At 37.2% G+C, this 18,598-nt stretch overlaps 1 protein-coding gene across 2 annotated transcripts; it reads left to right on the top strand.

Moving 5' to 3' along the window:
• On the top strand, positions 1-5,902 carry LOC120082548 (2-dehydro-3-deoxyphosphooctonate aldolase). 2 transcript variants are annotated; one of them, XM_039037765.2, is made up of 14 exons: positions 1-137; positions 391-498; positions 607-704; positions 961-1,057; positions 1,713-1,778; positions 2,056-2,115; positions 2,219-2,293; positions 2,421-2,505; positions 3,470-3,528; positions 3,850-3,894; positions 4,153-4,251; positions 5,125-5,172; positions 5,273-5,320; positions 5,575-5,902. In XM_039037765.2, the coding sequence occupies exons 2-14, from the start codon at positions 466-468 to the stop codon at positions 5,629-5,631; spliced, it is 870 nt and encodes a 289-aa protein (XP_038893693.1). In that variant the 5' UTR covers positions 1-137; positions 391-465; the 3' UTR covers positions 5,632-5,902. The 2 variants fall into 2 exon arrangements, with proteins under 2 accessions (XP_038893693.1, XP_090172453.1); XM_090316327.1 differs by having other exon boundaries at positions 100-298.
• Positions 5,903-18,598: the final 12,696 nt, after the last annotated feature.

The raw sequence follows: 18,598 nt of genomic DNA, 5'->3' as shown, positions 1-18,598 counted from the left end.
GTTGAAAATAAGAGTTTTAGTCCTAAGGGTAGTTTTGTAATTTAGCCTTGTCCTAAGGGTCCAAGTGATATATTTATACGAACAGTCTCTCTTGTATTCAGATCATGAAAGAATAATGCTCTTTCTCCAGTAAACAAGTGTGTGCTATTCTTCTTCCTTTCTTCTTTTGCTTTCATCGGTTATCATCTGATTTTACCATACATAATGTTCAAAATTGAAAATCGTGATTGAAAAGTTGAAGAACTATTGGATTAGCATGAAGTTCTGATGCATACTGAATCTGCCTCTTATTTTGTCTGTGTGTGTTTGCGATTTCTCTCTCATTTTGCCATTCGATGTGCCCTTAACTTCACTTTTGCAATGTCTAAAGTTCACCGGCATTTATTTCAGTTCCAGACCTCCTGTTTCTGTTGAATTGGTTAGAAGTAATTGTCTGCGGTCTTTAATTGCACATAAGTAAACGCCATGGACGCTTCGCTGCTTTTCAACCAGCTTCGGGTTTGAAACATTTTCTTTTTCTTTTTTAATTCCTTGATCATTTGTTCTGTACATCAGCCATTGATCATCTATATGCACTTTACATGATGATTGTACTAATTTGGACAGGCTGCTGAGCCCTTTTTCCTATTGGCTGGTCCAAATGTGATTGAATCGGAGGAGCATATATTTAGGATGGCCAAGCACATCAAGAATATATCATCGAAGTATGTATTCAGGTTCCTTGGGTCTTAGGTCCTTTATTCCAAATTGCTGAATAAGGCTATGCAAAAAATTGTAAATACTCCTCTATATGACATTAAGTCATTAAGTGATGCGAGAAAATACTAGATTTCAAGTAGTTTGATCATTGATGCAGAAGGTAAGTTTATAGAGCCAATAATTTCATGTTATTCCTGATTTTCCCTCATAGTTTGGTTCTCTTTTTTCTCTTTAGTAAAGATTTTTTATGTTATCTTGCAGGTTTGGTTTGCCACTGGTTTTCAAGTCCAGCTTTGATAAAGCTAACCGTACATCTGCAAAATCCTTTCGTGGTCCAGGCCTGGTTGAAGGCTTGAAGGTTTCTAATGGTTTACTTGTTTGAATTGCACGGCCATGCATAGGCATAGTTACACCTTTCAAGAACACCATATGTGTCTGATGATTATTTTTGTGCAACTATTTTTTAATTTCTCTGTGATTTTAATATAATTAAAGTAAAACCTCATATAGAAAGGACGTCTGGTACAATTATAGCGTAGGAAATAAATAATAATGAGTGGCAATTTAAATTCATAGCAAGCTGCTCTCCCATTGACAGATTTCATTTGATTGTTGATTTAAGTTATTGTCACTTTTTGTGTATTGAACCAATATGGTATGTTCCAGGCATTGCACCAAAGGAGGCTCCATTGTTAGCATTTGCCAATTCTTATACATCTCATTTTCTCCTCAGTGGGGGTGGATGGGTTGTTGGGGTTTAAATTATAACTGGAGGAAAAGGGGAGTAATTCAAATTGAAGATAGTAATTCATATACTTATTTGTTAGTGTTTCACAAAATCGTCAGATATCTTTTATGCTGTCTCAAAGTTACATCTAATACTCGTGTGTTTGATGTGGCGTTTTGTTTATTCCTTGAGTTTATTGTATTGTTTCTTTTGATTCCAAAATTTGTGCAACTTATCAAGATAATTTGGGTATTTACAAAATCTTTTGTTTTCTCCATCGTTGCAGATACTTGAAAAGGTTAAAGTAGCATATGATATACCCATAGTGACTGATGTGCACGAAACCGTACAGGTATTTTGTGTTGTTTACTTCAGACACATAAATACACTATGTTTGTGTGGTCATTTGTTTTAAGTCTAAAAAATGTCTTGTTAGATCCAACCATGTCTGGAACAGTCTAAGATCTGAATTCTTACACATAATTTTCCGATTGATGTCCCTTCAAGTTACTGCCATTTCTGCAAGTAGAAATTGAACTTCTGTTGTAAGTATGAACTAAGAATTAGAGCGTGAATATGGAACTTTTAAGTCTTTCAGAGTGCAATTTGTAATGTATCATCTTTTACAGTGTGAACCAGTTGGCAAAGTTGCAGATATTATTCAGATTCCTGCATTTTTGTGTCGACAGGTAATTTAATGTTTGTTGATGGAACCAATATGTCCATGAGTTAAGCTTATCTGAAGTTAGAGTCTTAATTACTAATCTCACTTTTGACCTCATACCATAACAGACTGATCTTCTAGTTGCAGCAGCCGAGACTGGGAGAATTATAAATATTAAGAAAGGCCAGTTTTGTGCTCCTTCTGTGAGTGAATTCTGATAACTTGAAAAATTAGAATGTTTTCTTAGTTTTTTCATGTAATTTTTAAAAATGTATATTTGTCACTAGTATGTAGTGTCGTTTTTCATTTTCCAAATACCCTTTTCTTCAGGTAATGACAAATTCTGCTAAAAAGATTAGAATGGCTGGAAATTCAAATGTGATGGTTTGTGAGAGAGGAACTATGTTTGGATATAGTAAGTTACTGCGTTTTCTCCCTGAGGTTTCTGTTTAACATCGTTTGTTGTGGTTGTTTGGTTGAAGCGAAGCTTGTATTTGCATTTGCTTCAAATTATTGCCTATATACTTGAAATTTTCTTAATTTGTATCAAACAAGAGATTGGGTAACTTGGTTCATCTGGAACTTCTAATTTTTTTTTTAGAAAACCAATTTTCTCAATTGAAAGATTACCATTTGGAGTTTTTATCAAACATTAAATTTTTCTTAATTTGTATCGATTGATTGATTAATTTCTGTAGCAAGTGCTTATGCACACACCCCCTAACTAATTTGTCACGTCTTCTATTTGAGGAATATGGTATGAAAAGAATAAGAGGATCTTTGATAATAAAGAATCTTCTTGGGAAGAAAATTTTTGACTTATCCAGCTTCACATGGCTTCTTGGTTTGGTCTTTCCAAGGCTTTTCAAAATCATTCGATCCATGAAATTATGTATGATTAGATTTATTTATTTATTATTTTTTTTGAAGTAGGGTAGGCAGTAATGCTTTGTTTAATTTTTGGGTGGGTGGGGGTGGGAGCTTTCTTGTTATGAAATTTCTTAATATCTGTATATAGATTGCACTGGGGTATCACCTTGCTAGGTTCATTATACGAGTTTGTCTCCTGGTAGCTTTTCAAATATCAATAATAATAATAATAATAATAATAAAAGATCTTAGTAGGTTCTCATAACGTCATCCTCTAGTGCAGGCATTTGTAGTTTAATTTCTCCTTTTATGTGACCAACCCAATGTGTAGTTTAACAGAATACAACTTTATCTGTCTTCTGATGCAAGTAATTTGTTTCCTCCAGTTATTCATTTAGTCAAACTCTGGCTTCGGTTTCCCGAGTTTTGACTTATTCCTCATTGTTGAGTGTTAACTTGTTTCTCGTCCCATTTTGTTTGTCTTATAATATGTATGATTTGGTTTGTAGATGATCTAATTGTTGATCCTCGGAACCTGGAGTGGATGAGAGAGGCAAACTGCCCTGTTGTAAGTTGTTTGACCCTGCAACTTTTGCTTCTCTACATTGGGTTTTGCAAAAGAATAGCACTTGACACATTCAAGACTTTGTTCTTCTGGAGCACGACAAGACGTCTCCATTTTAAAAAAGAAAGTTATATTCCAATTTATTATGTATACAATCTGGGCTGCTGGGAGAGAGGGAGGAGGGTTTCAATTGATGTGAAGCTCTTGTATTTTGATCATTCACCCTTTTCCTCCATAATCCATTCTGTTTTACAATTAGATGAAGTAATCACATGCTTCATTCTAATCCAGGCCAAAGTAATCTGATAAATGCTTTCAATTCAGGTTGCCGACATTACGCATTCATTGCAACAACCTGCCGGGAGACAGGTACGTATAGTATAATATTGTATTCATGTTTTATGAACTGGACAGTTGGACGTGAACTCTATTAAGATTGCAATGATAAAATTTATCGTAGGTTTGAAATCTATGTCAATTAGTTTCATAAGTGCATAGAACAAAATGAGATGTGGAACACGTTAACTTGTTTTCTATGTTGTTTGTTACTTGAAATCTCCTGATAACATTTTTCAGTGGATCTTTGAATTTAGAAGGCTAAATGTAAGTGTTTTTATGTCTTTGAAGTTGGGCGATGGAGGTGTTGCTAGTGGTGGCCTACGTGAATTAATACCATGCATTGCGAGGACAGCAGTGGCTGTTGGAGTAGATGGGATATTCATGGAGGTATTCAAATTTTTCTGATACTAGTCAAGTTTCAGATCAGCCACATATCCAATTATCCACTGGGAAAAACAAAAGAGATTTAAGAAAATGGTAGTTAAAAAGAAATTGGGTAGACAATAATTGAAGGTAATTTCTCGAATTACCTGATGCATTCTACTCCTGGAATTTACTTATTTTGGTTTAAAAGAACTTTCTGGAGCATAGTTCCTTGTGCCAACTAGTTTATATATGTTGTCTTTGTTATTAGTTTGCAATTTACATCATAGCTCTCTTTCAAACTTTCGTGTTTTTTCCATTTGGGTCTTTGAACTTTCAATTCGTTTTCTTTAAGTTTTTTATTTTGAAAATTAAACTTATAAACACTATTTTTACCTATAAGTTTTATAAGTTTTCTATGTTTTGTTATCACTTTCTACTTAAAAAAAATGTAGTTTTCAACTTGTTATATTTTTTAGAATTTAACTAGGAATTCAAGTGTTCCTCGAAGAAAGGTGAAAACCATAATTTAAAATCTGAGAGAAACAAGCATAAATTCAAAAATAGAAAACTAAAAATGAGGCCTCGAATATTAGTTTTAGTCCTGGAACGGCAGTACCTCACATAAAAAACCAACTTGTTCTTGGCCAGCAATTCTTAAAAAATTATTTAATAGAAATCTTAAATGAACACATCTTTCATTTTGATCACTAAATGTAAGGATACGTGTTTGAATCCGCAATAGATGAAATTTATTGGATGACAAATGAAATAATTGTGAAAATTTGAGAGGAAAAAAAAAGGATTTAAGCCTTCATTGTGTTGTAATTTTGCTTTGAAGTTGTGGATTTTTGTATGAGTAATTTTCTGTCTCAAGAGTTTCCTTATGGTTTGAAGGTGCATGATGACCCTCTGAACGCTCCAGTTGATGGTCCAACACAGTGGGTGAGTTTTACTTAAATGGGCCGTGAGTTTCATTTGTAAAATGAGATCCTTTAAGTGATTTTTGGCTGAACCTTTCAATGAATATTCCCTTTTCAATCAGCCTTTGCGTCATTTGGAGGAATTGCTGGAAGAGCTTGTGGCAATTGCAGTAAGTTCATTTAGATTTCTTGAATATTTTTGCTGAGCCATTTCTGGTGAGACATGACCTTAGATTGAACTGAACTTAACCGAATAGGACACATTATCGTCTTCTTTACCATCATCTTAGTCTGTGTATTAATGCTTGTTGCTATCGGTTACCATTTAGTGACGTAATAGCCACAAACATATACCAATTTTCTCATACATGTTTATCATGTCATAAAGTATGAAAATTAACCAGGATCCTTTTTCTTTCCTCAGCGAGTGAGCAAGGGAAAACAGCGTTTTAATATCGACTTGACGCCGTTTCGTGATTAAAGGCACGATGCACCATGAAAGTTTGAGGTATGAGAGCTATGATTTCAATACTCCATTTTTTACTCATTGTTCACATTGCCACTACCAGATTAGTTTGATTTTGTGTAGATACTTCTGATCTTTCTCCAAAAGAGAATATGTTGTATTAGTTTTTGTTTTATGCCAATCATGAACTATTTCTCCTAAACAATGTGGCACTGCTGCCTAGTACACTCCCCATGCCTTATGAAGATGTTATGTTGGATTCAATAGAAAGCCAGTTAATGGTTTATTATTGGGCTTTCTACCCATAAAACCTATTTTAGGTCAAATTACACACTCATCTAAACTTTTCAATTTTTAACGTGAACTTAATTATTAGATTATCAATAATAGTCTAGTCCAATTTACTTTTTTTTTAGACTTGTCATTCAATTTTTTTTTTAAATATATAATAATATGAAAAGATGCATGTAAGGGAAGTTTCTCATGGCTATGAACTTCTCAAACCGATAGTTGTTTTGCCTAAGTAAGAACGTTTCTTAAAAAAGAGAACAAGGTATATTTGATATGCACAACACAATAGATTAGATATATATTTGAATAATAGACTCAATATATTTGATAAGTGCATGAATAAGCCAATTCGTACAATATATGCTACGTATATTTATATTTTTTTAGTATATTTGTAACCATACTAAAAACTGAATCATGATATTTGCAATGTACAACATTTTACAATATACTATTAGTATGTTTGACATATACATGAGATCTTAATAGAGAAGTGATTGATTTTTAACTAGGCATATAGAAGCAAATAAACAAATTATTCCAGAATGGAGGAAATGTTAATTTGAAAATCCTGCATTAAATGAATATTAATCGAAATTAATATAAATAACAAAAACAAAGTTTAAATTTGAAAATGATGTTAATAAAAAGAAAAAAATTAAATATCTCAAAAACTTTGAAATAATAGTGAAAAAGTTAAATCGGTCTAAAATATCTGTTAAGAGCTTTTAGCAGATATTTTATCATTTATAAAATATATAATATACAAAGGACTTTTCGTGTAAAATTCTCCTTATTATTACTATTATTTTACCTTTTGATCTTTTAAAAAATTATAATTCTTTACATTAGTTTTCTTTGTAATCTACTACTGTCTACGACTCTACGTTTAAAGACTTTTTCTCTTTTGCTAAGATTTTGAAGAGTTCTTCAAGTGAAAAACTAAACAAATATTTGTAAACCAACTTAATTTTTAAAAACAGAAAAACAAAATAAGAAAAACATGTTCAAACAAGGCAATAAATTTTCTTTTTATTTCTAGGCTATTTTATACAAAATTCAATTTTCCTCTTTTCTGTTCTAAAAATTTAAAAACGGTACACAAATAATTTCAATTCTAACCGAAACTTTTAAAATATTAGAAGACAAAATTGAAAGTACACTGGACCGGTTTGGATCAAAATTTAAACTATGTAAATTAGGGCAAATGCTAGTTTAAATTCCAAACTAGTGATTTATAGCTGTTTTACTTAATTTTATTTAAAATTAGTTCAAAAGTCACTTAAATAAAATTATTCTTCTCGAAAAATTCTGCCAATGTAGCAAGAAAATTTATCGTGTAATTCATTTAAAATAAATACAGAAAAATAGAGGAAGACAACTTCGATGAACTAGAAGCCTATAACCTTTAATTGATACCTCTTTACCCCCATCGAGAATAAGTTTCCGTTACATCCCGCAACCACCTTATTCACCCAATCACAAGATTGCGATCCCGTTTGAGAAATTTGGGCCAATGACCTAATATCTGAGTCCATAATGCCAAATGACCCGATTTTTTTTAAAAACTGTCAATTGACCTTTGCTGACGTCATCACAGTATGAGATTACAAGAATTGCCTTTGATAATTGTCTCGCTCTCGCTACATAGATCTCGCTCTCGCTGTCTGTCTATCTTCCATTGTGATGTGATTGTTTGTCATTATACAATTGATTTGACAATTTTCACAAAATCATTTGTCTACAACTTAAAATCGTTAAAACACAACAAACATGTAATGGTAAATTCTTTAAAATATAAACTTCATTAGTTTTTTTGGAACCAAACAAAGTTTTCAGAACGGGTTTTTCAGAATGGAATGAACTTTTCTTGAACGTGGTTTTATTGGTGTTTGTAGGAACGTGGTCTCAAAAAAGGTATGTAAATAGCATAACGAAATGGGTGTGAGAAAGAGCGACAACGAGAAAGGTGGAGAGAGAGAGCAACAACGAGAAAGTTGGATTTTATTCTCAGAAAAAGAGACGGTGTAGCCTTGTTCAATGAGACAAGAAACCGAGATTAAGTTCCTCTTAATATGAGGAACTACAAAAACATTATCCAGTAACAGATAACGTTTCTTGTCAACAAATAACTTCAGCCTGCCTACAGCAACAACTGAAACAACCTCACCAGTACCGACTCGAAGAGTCATCTCTCCTTGTGGCAACGTTTGCCAGGAACTGAATCCTTGGTAAGAGGAACTGACATGATTAGTAGCACCCGAATCTGGGATCCAGGCAGAATCATCATTCTCTACCAAACATGTCTCCAAGACCAATAAATCATATTTACTGTTTTGTCTCCTCTTTTGGAGAGTAGTGGGATCGAGGTCGTTTGCCATGTAATTCATTTCACACGATTCTTTCCACGGTAAATAATCAGTCATTTTTAAAAGCTTTAAACGGAAATACTATCGAGTTGCTGAAAAGAAAAACACATTGACCTACGTTAGGTTATAAGCAAACACCCGTTGTAAAACAAAACAACATCTAATAACGTTTTAGCAAAACTAACAAGAACCCCGTGTGACATCTAGTTTCGCAATGATGCTTCAAAGGTTTAGGACAAAAGCCGCCAAAGGGAGGTCAGTTATCCCTCCTCTGAATTGAGAAGTTCTCAACCAGTCATTAATACCAAAACAACTCTTATTCCTATAATGACAATCCATCATTGATTTGGCCAAGAGATCATTAACTTACTTAACAATCTCCCATAAGTGTGACTCGCCATTTTAAGCCCTAGAGGTCCGTCCCAAAAGGCCAATCCGAAGGGAAAAAATCCGATTGGGGCAAAACCTAAAGCGACCCTATCCATTTCTGGTGTTCACCTTGATATTGACCAACTGCACAAAACCCATCCGAAGGGGGACGCTCCGAAGGCAACACGAGGGAGTACAAAATGATCTCACGGTGTGAACCAATGACAGAGACCATAGGACGTGTTGACACACACCCTTCACCCACTTACTATAAATACTCTCTCCGTCCACCTTGATATTGACTCATGCAAACACCATCCGAAGTCACATCCTGGGCACCTCGAGACCAAGCATGAATCTCACGGTGTGAACATACAGGGAGAAATGTGAGTGGAATCATAAACATATCTGATATGCCTCTTCCTCCCACTGAGTATTTTATAACCTAGGGTTTAACTTACTTAGAAAAAACACGGCTAAGGATTTTAACTAAGTGACTTTTAGATTTTCCCAAGAGTAACTTTTACCTTGGATAGTTGAACAACTTTTGATCATCATCCATTAAATTGTTTAACGGAATCTTTGACCAAAACGTCACATGCTTGTTGAAAATCGATCTAATTCACCTTTTCAGGTAGGTTCCCAGGTAGGGGCATTACGTTTTCGTCAACTTAAGAACCCCAGCCTAGCCAGAACCCGCCTTAGACAAAAGGTCCATTATAGATAAGTTTACAACAAATTTAATCTTTTATTCAACCAATTTAATCCTATTAAACAAATTTTAAAAGATTAATCTAGGTTACTAAACTCTTTAGAACCATTTGAACTTAGGTCTATCTCAATCCAATTTGAAAACCTTTTTAAAAACTTGAGTTCACCCTAAGTCCGTATGCAACTCTAGTTCTAATTTCCATTATAACACTTATAAACGGAAACAATCACCACAATTCGAAGCTAACACATGCAAGGCATTCATAACGCTTATAAACCACCTAAGTGTCATGCTCAATGCATTGTCCATTCATTGCTACTTCTTTTATATAACACTTATACAATACAACAATGAAACAAGCAAAACATGCTTCCATTCACTCTTAGACCATGACACTTACAATAAAAGGATGATGCATGATAATGCTCACTGCATGCAAAATATAACTCTTATATTTCATGATGCATGCACATGCTTTCAAGTAATTTCTTCATGCTCGATTATAACATTTATAATACATGATGCATGAATAATTGTACAACCTAAAATGGGTTTTAACTATACGACAAATACTTTGACATATAAGCACCATACATCACATGTATAAACAACCAATGCTGATGAACTGGGTAAAATTGCCTTAAAAATACAAAAAGAGCTAACTATTACAAAGACAAGGAGTCTCGTCTCCAGTTCAAATAGGTGAACCGAGTCTTGAACCGCTCGGGGAAAGCATCGCTTCTCCAACCATTGTGTACTGAGCACCCCATGATCGTCTACACGATAAAACAAACGCTTTGCTCGATCGTTTACCAGCACTCTCAGAGCTAAACGATCGTTTAGCATCTACTATACGATCGCCTAGAAAAAAACAAACGATCGTTTAGCTATTATTATACGATCGTGTACCTAGACTAAGCGATGAAGCCTGAAGTACATGATCGCTTAACGCGCTCTGCAAAACGCCCACCTTCCGCGATCGTCTAACCGACTACGATGCCGCGAAGCACCATCGCCTAAGCGATTGCTTAGTATGCCTTCGTATCATATACGCGCGATCATGTAGGTAGTAACTAAGCGATGAAGCTTACTGACTACACGATCGCATAGCGCACGCCTTCTACTAAACGATAAGCATCACTACACGATCGCATAGCGCACGCCTTCTACTAAACGATAAGCATCACATGCTCCCACTACGATCGTCTACCTCCAGCACCTACACGATCGCGCAACCAACGCTACGCGATATGGTAAATGATTTACCCCATCGCTTACTAGTAGCTAAACGATCGATTAGAAAATACTACACGATCGTCTAGAAAAAACTACTAAACGATCACATTGTTATATCCCAACGATCGTTTACTTGAGGCTACACGATCCGACCAATGCTTGGTCTTCTTCTTCGTTAAGAACCGCATCGCCATGCGCCGAAGCGTCATCACGAACGACTCGACAAACTCAAACTTTTTGAATTACAAACACGATTGCGATGTTAATTTCGCCCAAAAAACACAGGGGCCTTTACAATCAACACTTTGTAATATCTAAAGCTTTAACAAAAAGGCAATTTAAACCCGAAACGTTCATCATATTCATCCACAAATGCAGAAAACGGTTAACTATAAATGCAGAAACCCACCGTGATTGAAAAATGCATTCAATTCAGATCTGATACCAATTGAAGGAAATCAGATTCGAGATTTCCATGAGTAGCGGAAGAAAGATAATTCCAAATCACAATCATGAATGAACAATACATTTACAGTCGACTTTAAACAAACAGTTATACAATTCATACAGAAATTACAGCATGAAAAACTCAAATGAACAAAGAGAGAAACTCTACGAACATTTGAAGATGCGTCTCCATGCTCCATTGCGCACGATCGCTCGAACAACAACAACCTCGAACGCTCGATCTGCACGACCGCAACACCGCACGAACACTTCGCGCTCGTTCTCAATGATCGCCTCGATCATGAACTCCTCAACAATAGCACGAACGACCTCCAAAAAACCTCAACGGTGTCGAGTTGAGTTTGACACCACCAACAAGACTACCTTGGTATTCTTGGTGTGAGAATCCAGAGGGTGGGCTCTATTCGGACTTGGATGAGGCAGACGAAGGAGGAAAACATTGATCGTGTACACGACTGGGCAAGTGGGAGATGGTGGAGACCTATCGTATAGGTCGAAGCCCAATCGTTTAGCTAAAGCTATGCGATCTTCTAACAAAAGCTATGCGATCATTTAGCTCATCGTTTAGCTCGGTCTGTTGCCTATAGACATTACACGATCGTTTACTTAGGGCAAACGATCGTTTAGCAAAACTATGCGATCGTTTAGTAAATACTGTGCGATCGTTTAGCTCGCCACTGCACGATCGTTTAGCTCGCCCAGCCGTCGTTTAGTAAATCGACATTTACTTGATGACTCCGTGAGATCCTTTACGCCGAGAGAAAAATCTCAAATGAAAAACTTTTCAGCGTTTTTAAAATCATTTTTTAAAATTAGGAAAACCATTTTCCTTTTAAACTCACGGTTACCATGATTCCAATAATCACTCACTCATTTGGTTATTAAAGAAAAAGAATTAATTATCCAATAATTAATATTATTATAAATATAAATGATAACCAACTTATCATTCTATATTTATAACCTATAGTTTTAATATTTCATCTCATGAAACATATAAAGCATAGTTCTTTTTCTATTCCATGGTACTTAATGTAAATCTCATTTACATCAATCTCCACTAGATGTATCTCATACATCATACCAATTATATCATATATAATTAAAATACCTCTTGTCAATTTGAACATTTCAAATCAACACCAAGAACTGATCATCAACTGAATCGATTGAGCTACCAAGGGGACCTTATGGACCTGTAGCTCAAAGCTTCAACGTGAAGGATCTCTTATCGGAGAGTTCGATGAGCGCGTTCGAATCGCTCCGATCTTACAGTAACCGAAATACAACAATGTACATTCAAACGCACAGTTATGCAAACAAATATTAATTAAAGATATGCTATGAATAACAAAATAACAAGGTAATGAGTTGCCATACCAGTTGAAGACTGTCTTCAAACTTTGGAACTTAACGCAGCGGAAACTTCCACCCGATCAACCAATGCCTAGCAGCAGCGTCGACTACAGCAGCACGAACAACCGCATGAACACGAACGCCGTGGGGACGACACCACCAGAAAAGAGCTCTGGGTATTCTCGGAGTGAGAACCCAAAGTGTGGTCTTTGGTGAATTTGGTAGAGGATGGAGGAAGCACGGATCGTGTAGGCGATAAGCAAGTGGGAGGGAAAAAGGTATCGCATAGCACGATGCTTATCATTTAGGAGACACTACACAATCGTGTAGGTTTTAGTGAAAGATCGTTTAGGAAATGGTATACGATCGTTTAGCAAACTCGGCACATACTACGATCATTTAGCAAACTCGGCACATACTACGATCGTTTAGAGAAGCTATGCGATCGTGGAGGAACTAGTGTGCGATCGTTTAGGTGCGAGGTGGACGATCGTTTAGGCGCGAGGCGTCTATCGTATAGACTCTCGATTCTTTAAGCGATAGTTTACTATTCTACTAATGTGCTCCACTTTATTTCTTTTGGACGATTTGAAGATGAACGATTCAAAAAATGAAACAATTTCATTTTTATTTCATTGGTTACAATAACCGACTCATTCCCACTAACCCGCGTCCAAACATGATTTTTGGGTTAATTATCATATAATTAACCAACTAAAATATTAATAAACATAATCATATTATGTTTTTAACCTATAGTTTGATATCACATATCTGCTATAGTATTTTCTCCTTTACTTGATATAAATCATATTTATATCTAATTTCCTCCAAAATAATGTATCTCATACATTTAGCCAATTATATCATATATAATTAATCAGTCCAATTATATCATATATAATCGAACTTTCTCTTGTCAATTTGAACATTTCAAATTAACCCAAACACTGGTTCTCGACTTTATCCAAGCTACCCAGGGGATCTAATGGACCTGTAGCTTGAAACTCCAACGGTCTGTGAATAGCTGATTAAACTCTTTAGCCACGAGATCCACCATCCGTTAACTGTCAGTCATTCCACTAAAGACCAACAGCTGAACTCTTCTTACCATAGATATATTTCTGTGTCAATCGGATATAACCAATCATGAGTACGATGACCTTTCACAGATGCTCGTAAGTATAGCTGGGCCAAATTATCGTTTTGCCCCTGTAGTTACATCTCACTCCTTAAGTACAACTGATTCCTCTAATGAACAATACAACATAGTCCAACTATGTGTGAACACCTCTCGAGCCAAGAGAAGGTATGTGGCACTATATCGTTCAAGCCCTGGAATCAGCCCTTAAGGGAGCTATCTATCTACTTACCCCCACCCCGGGGAAGGAGTGAATTTCATCTTGTGTAACTAAGTTTCCAGCTCCCAAATCCCCAAAATGGTTGGTTTGAATCGGTGACCTGGCCACTCGCACTCATACAAATAAAAGGACCGCCCTCGATGGCAGAAGTTCCCAACTCACTCAGGATTGAGGTCATGTTACCTATGGTCATCCTAGTGAAGTGAAGTCTCTGTCATGAACGGTGTTATATAACGAGACGTTAACACTTTGTGATTAGGTCTTATACGAACTCTTTGTATAGGACGCCCCCGCTTGCATGTCCTCAACATGAATGCTTAGGATCAGACTATCTGTGACAAGTTACAACACTTGTGACCATTCCACAAAGCAGGCCGCGTCTGTAGCATTACCAGGATAAGGTTTCCCTTCTATATCCATATACTACAGACCATTTTGGTTATCACTCAAGACATGATCCACTTGTATGTCACCACATACATGCTTGAGTCACATACAGATAACCAGGGATTTTATGTTTATTGATTTGTGGTAAAGAAAATAAAATAAGCAACTGAGCATAAACACAATATGTGAAGTAAATATCATATATTAACAACACAAACGTTCGTACAAACTATTTACAAACTACAGGACACGAGACTTTAGGGCATCAACCTTAACACAACGATACGTGAATAACTGACTAAACTCTTTAGTCACGGGATCCACCATCTGTTAACTGGCAGGTGTTTAAAAACTTTTTCTTCATTCACCACAACTTTGTGTTTAGCTTTTGAGAATGCGTTCGTCAAAATAATTCCAAACTTTGCGATGACTTATTCAAATGCGACGTTGAACCTGGTTATGCTCTTCGTTTTGGCTTACCCCCACGTGTGTCATGCGGACATCCAACTTTGGTTGCGTTCCATATTCAACTCAACTCTTGTCTTGTTTGATTTGGCTTGCATCGGACAGAGAAGTTACGCTTATGCGCTGATTCTGGCGACTTGCCTTCGTTTTGGCTTGCCCCCACGTATGTCATGCGGACATCCAACTTCGAGCCAGTGCCTTTCACAGCTTAACTCTTATCAACCTGGGTTTCCCCATTGCGTTGATAGTTAGTTATTATTCTCAAAAGCTCGCTTCATTTTTTTTTCAAATGATTGCAATGCAATGAACGCAATTCTCCGAGACTGCTGCCACTCCCAAACTTAGAGGTTGGCAGCGTTCTCACCGCAAAGCTAAAAACAAAATTACAAGAATGCAGTAATAAATGCTTGAACAAAGGTTTACACAAAATAAAACTCAAGACTTTCAAAATTTAAAGAATCTAATAGAAGTAAAGAATGCCTTACGTTGATTAGTTAGAGGATGCGGTGAACTATATGTACCATCATAGAAACATTGCAAAACAACGTAATCGGGAAAGAAAGAATTTCAAACGGATAAGGCATACAAGATAACAGGAAAAGACCTTAGGCAGACCAACGCATGCGATCATGCGTTAGAATTCATGCGATTAAAGCCAAGCGTTGAAGGATGACAAGAATTCTTCCGTTGAACTGCGAACCAAGGATAATTATTGTTGCACCTACAAGAGTAAACGTACCATACCCAAGGAAGCAGCCATATATCCAAAATAACAATGAAAATAAAAATAACCTAAACTAAGAAAGCAAAGTAAAGATAGAGTAGAAGACGTTCCTAGAAAAATAGGAGTGTTGTCACCGCAAGGAGTCTTCCATGCAGGAGATGGCTTTCAATTGCTCGGGTCAAGTTGCCCTGACCATTGGAACTTCCAGCAATTGTTGGGCGCATGCGACCGTCATGAGCTTAGAACTGCCTTAAGCTCTTTTGCAACTGATTGCCCTTCTACCTTGGGGTCAATATTGGCTTTCAGCGCATCACCTACACTTCAATATTGTTTACAACCTAGTCGCACAAGCTGCAATACTCCTGAGATAAAAAGTTTGCTCGCAGAGACACAAAACTTAATAAACAATAAGCTGCCAAGTCCCTGGCAACGACGCCAAAAACTTGATGATGGGAAATTAGAAGTCAAATTATTCAACAACTAAAATCCCTTGGACGCAATATGCGATGCATGTTCCTAAGATATGCGTTGATAGTCATGCGTTGGAATGAATATGCGCCGACAAATGTATGCGATGACCATGCGTCCTGTCACAAGTTTTCTTGCGCTCACACCAAGTATAACATGAACACAAGTTTCTCGGGTAATCCGAGGTTGAACGCAGGGACTTGTAGCAGAATGAATGCGGTGATGTGCATGTGACGGTTGAATAAAAGAATGTTGGAGGGGTTGCTAAGTTAATCCTACTCCTACTCCTATCTAACAGACAACGCAATGGGAATATGCATGAGAGGTAGAGATACGACAACACTTGACATGAAATAAATGAATGGAAAAATAGATAAAATGCGGAGATGTTTTCATTGCAACCCTTAAGAGTGACCGCAAAAGGCAACCTTAGTCAACGCAAGCCATGCAATCATGCTACACACACGTGAACCTAACTCTAGGATGTATGCGGTGTATCTGCGATATTGCCGAGAAGCCTATGCCTACCTAGACCTCCATAACCAGCTCATTAGCTTCCCCCGCATGAGCATGGCTGCCGCATAACCCTTTATCCTACTTCCTGGACGCATGTAAATCCATTCTGTAGGGTGCATACGCTGTGTGAAGCAAACGGAGCTTATCCCTAAGTTTCCCATTCTTGCCTATACGTTCCAATCTGCTCTCCCGAGTCTTAGATTTTTGTTTTAGACTACTCTCCCAAGTATGCCTAAATGATGAATGATGCGCTCATAGGACAAGGTAACCGCATGAACTTTGCTGACCTAAGATTGTTACTATCCCTAGTGAACAATGCATACATTGCTTAATACGACTAACCACTTACCCTCCCGGGCAGTTGATTGTTGCTGATTTCACTCATAGACAAGCAATGTGTAAGCCTATAGACAGGCGTTGCAGCAGCTTCATACTAAGCAAATAAGATTACTCACACACTCGCGCAATGCACACCTCTCGGTGGGTTGCTACATGCTTCATATCCCTAATCCACATGACTAAGTATGCGATACCCAAGCAATCCCACTAAGTGTTGCAATGAAAATAAAGATGCTAAGCAAAGAAGATGGAGATGGAGTCGAAGGAATAGAGAAATGCATTGAAAATAAATTGTATTAATTCCTTAATCACAAAATGTTATACAGTACAATATAAGAAAAGAAAGGAAATGAAATGACCGGCTGGAAGCAAAGACTTGCTTCCAGCGGATGTGCGTCAAGGCTGCCGGTGGTGCCATGGATGGGCGGAGCTGATTCTCTCGAGATCTAGTTTCGATCAAAGGCTCCAGTCGTCACTCGGAATGGATGAAGGTGGTGAAGAACTCTCAGCCATCTTCTCACGCAGTTTGTCTGGATCATGGGAAAAATTCCCGAATCACAAGGATCATCCCCGGATGACTTAAATTTCAGCTCATCGGCTTCTATTTATAGAGTTTGAGTCGCCGACAGCATTAATTGGACTGCTCTGAGTCTGACGTTCGACACGTTAGTCCTTTCTGAACCTCTGCCACTAATGGCGTGGTAGGTGAAATGTCAGCATCATCTTTTGGTTTTTCTCGAGGTAGATGCGTTGATGCGTTCGTTCCACCAACCTTGCGTTGAACCCATTAGTATACATTGTCGCGTAGCTACAATCATTCAATGATCGCATTCGCTTAATACTGCAACTCTACATGATGACCGCAATCGCTTGACGAGCGCAACTCCCATGCGATAGACACATACGGCTGATTACCGCAACATCCATGCATTGATCGATGCGTTTGCCTTTGCGATGGAGAGTTTCTCTGCATGTGATCGTCTATGCGGTGGTCCGGTTTCCACATTTGCATCCATTTCCTGTTTTAGCTACAAAAATAAAACATTGAACACATAATAACGCAAAATAACGGGTTAGCTGAAATTCAACATGCTGATCGACGCAAGTTCATTCCCTCGTGAATTCCTATCATGATTGACACATATTCTGCCTAACAACCTTCATAATTCTAAGTAAAAGGCTTAAGATAACATGCATTTCTGCATGTCATCACCACGCACTCCACCAAAGACCGACAACTGAACTCTCTTTACCACAGATATATTATGTGTCCATCTTAACTAATCAGCAGTGCGACCACCCTTCACAGATCGCTCGTAAGTACAACTAAGCCAATAACCGTTATGCCCCTGTAGTTACATCTGTCTTCTTAAGTACCACTGATCCCTCTAATGAACATAAGTCATAGTCCTACTATGACTGAGTCTTCTCTTCCAAAGAGAAGTTGTGACCACTATGTTCAAGCCCCAGAATCAGCCCTTAAGGGAGCAATCTCTCTACTTATCCCTGCTTTAGGAAAGGAGTGAATTCCATCTTGTGGATTGAGTTCCCAGCTCCCAGATCAGACAAGTCTCCAAAAAGGTAGGCATGTTGAGTTGACAATCTGGCCACTCTCACCCATACAAATCAAAGGACTGCCCTTAAAAGCAGGAGTTCCCAAAACACTCAGGATTGAGGTCATGTCACCTATGGTCGTTTAAGTGAGATGCACGTCTCTAGTATCAATGACATTATATACAGAGTTTAGTCATCTCGTGGTCCAGGTCTTATACAAACTCTTTGTATAGGATACCCCCGCCCGCACATCTCCACATGAATGGTCAGGATCAACCATCTGTAGTAGTTTACAACATTTGTAAACCTCTACAAAGCGGGCCGTATCCGTAGTGTTACTAGAATCAGGTATCCCACCTTAATCCTT

Source organism: Benincasa hispida, chromosome 8 (genome assembly GCF_027475165.1).
Source record: "Benincasa hispida cultivar pf3 chromosome 8, pf3_genome.v1.1, whole genome shotgun sequence".
Classification (NCBI taxonomy): domain Eukaryota; kingdom Viridiplantae; phylum Streptophyta; class Magnoliopsida; order Cucurbitales; family Cucurbitaceae; genus Benincasa; species Benincasa hispida.
Note: the sequence above shows the minus strand (reverse complement) of the source record. Positions and strands in the feature narration are given on the sequence as shown.

Bases quoted from the DNA above. Each gene is read 5' to 3' on its own strand.
- LOC120082548 (XM_039037765.2), top strand. From the start codon at position 466: ATGGACGCTTCGCTGCTTTTCAACCAGCTTCGG. The intron at 499-606 runs GTTTGAAACATT...TAATTTGGACAG, and splicing joins TGCTTTTCAACCAGCTTCGG to GCTGCTGAGCCCTTTTTCCT. The intron at 2,116-2,218 runs GTAATTTAATGT...ATACCATAACAG, and splicing joins CTGCATTTTTGTGTCGACAG to ACTGATCTTCTAGTTGCAGC.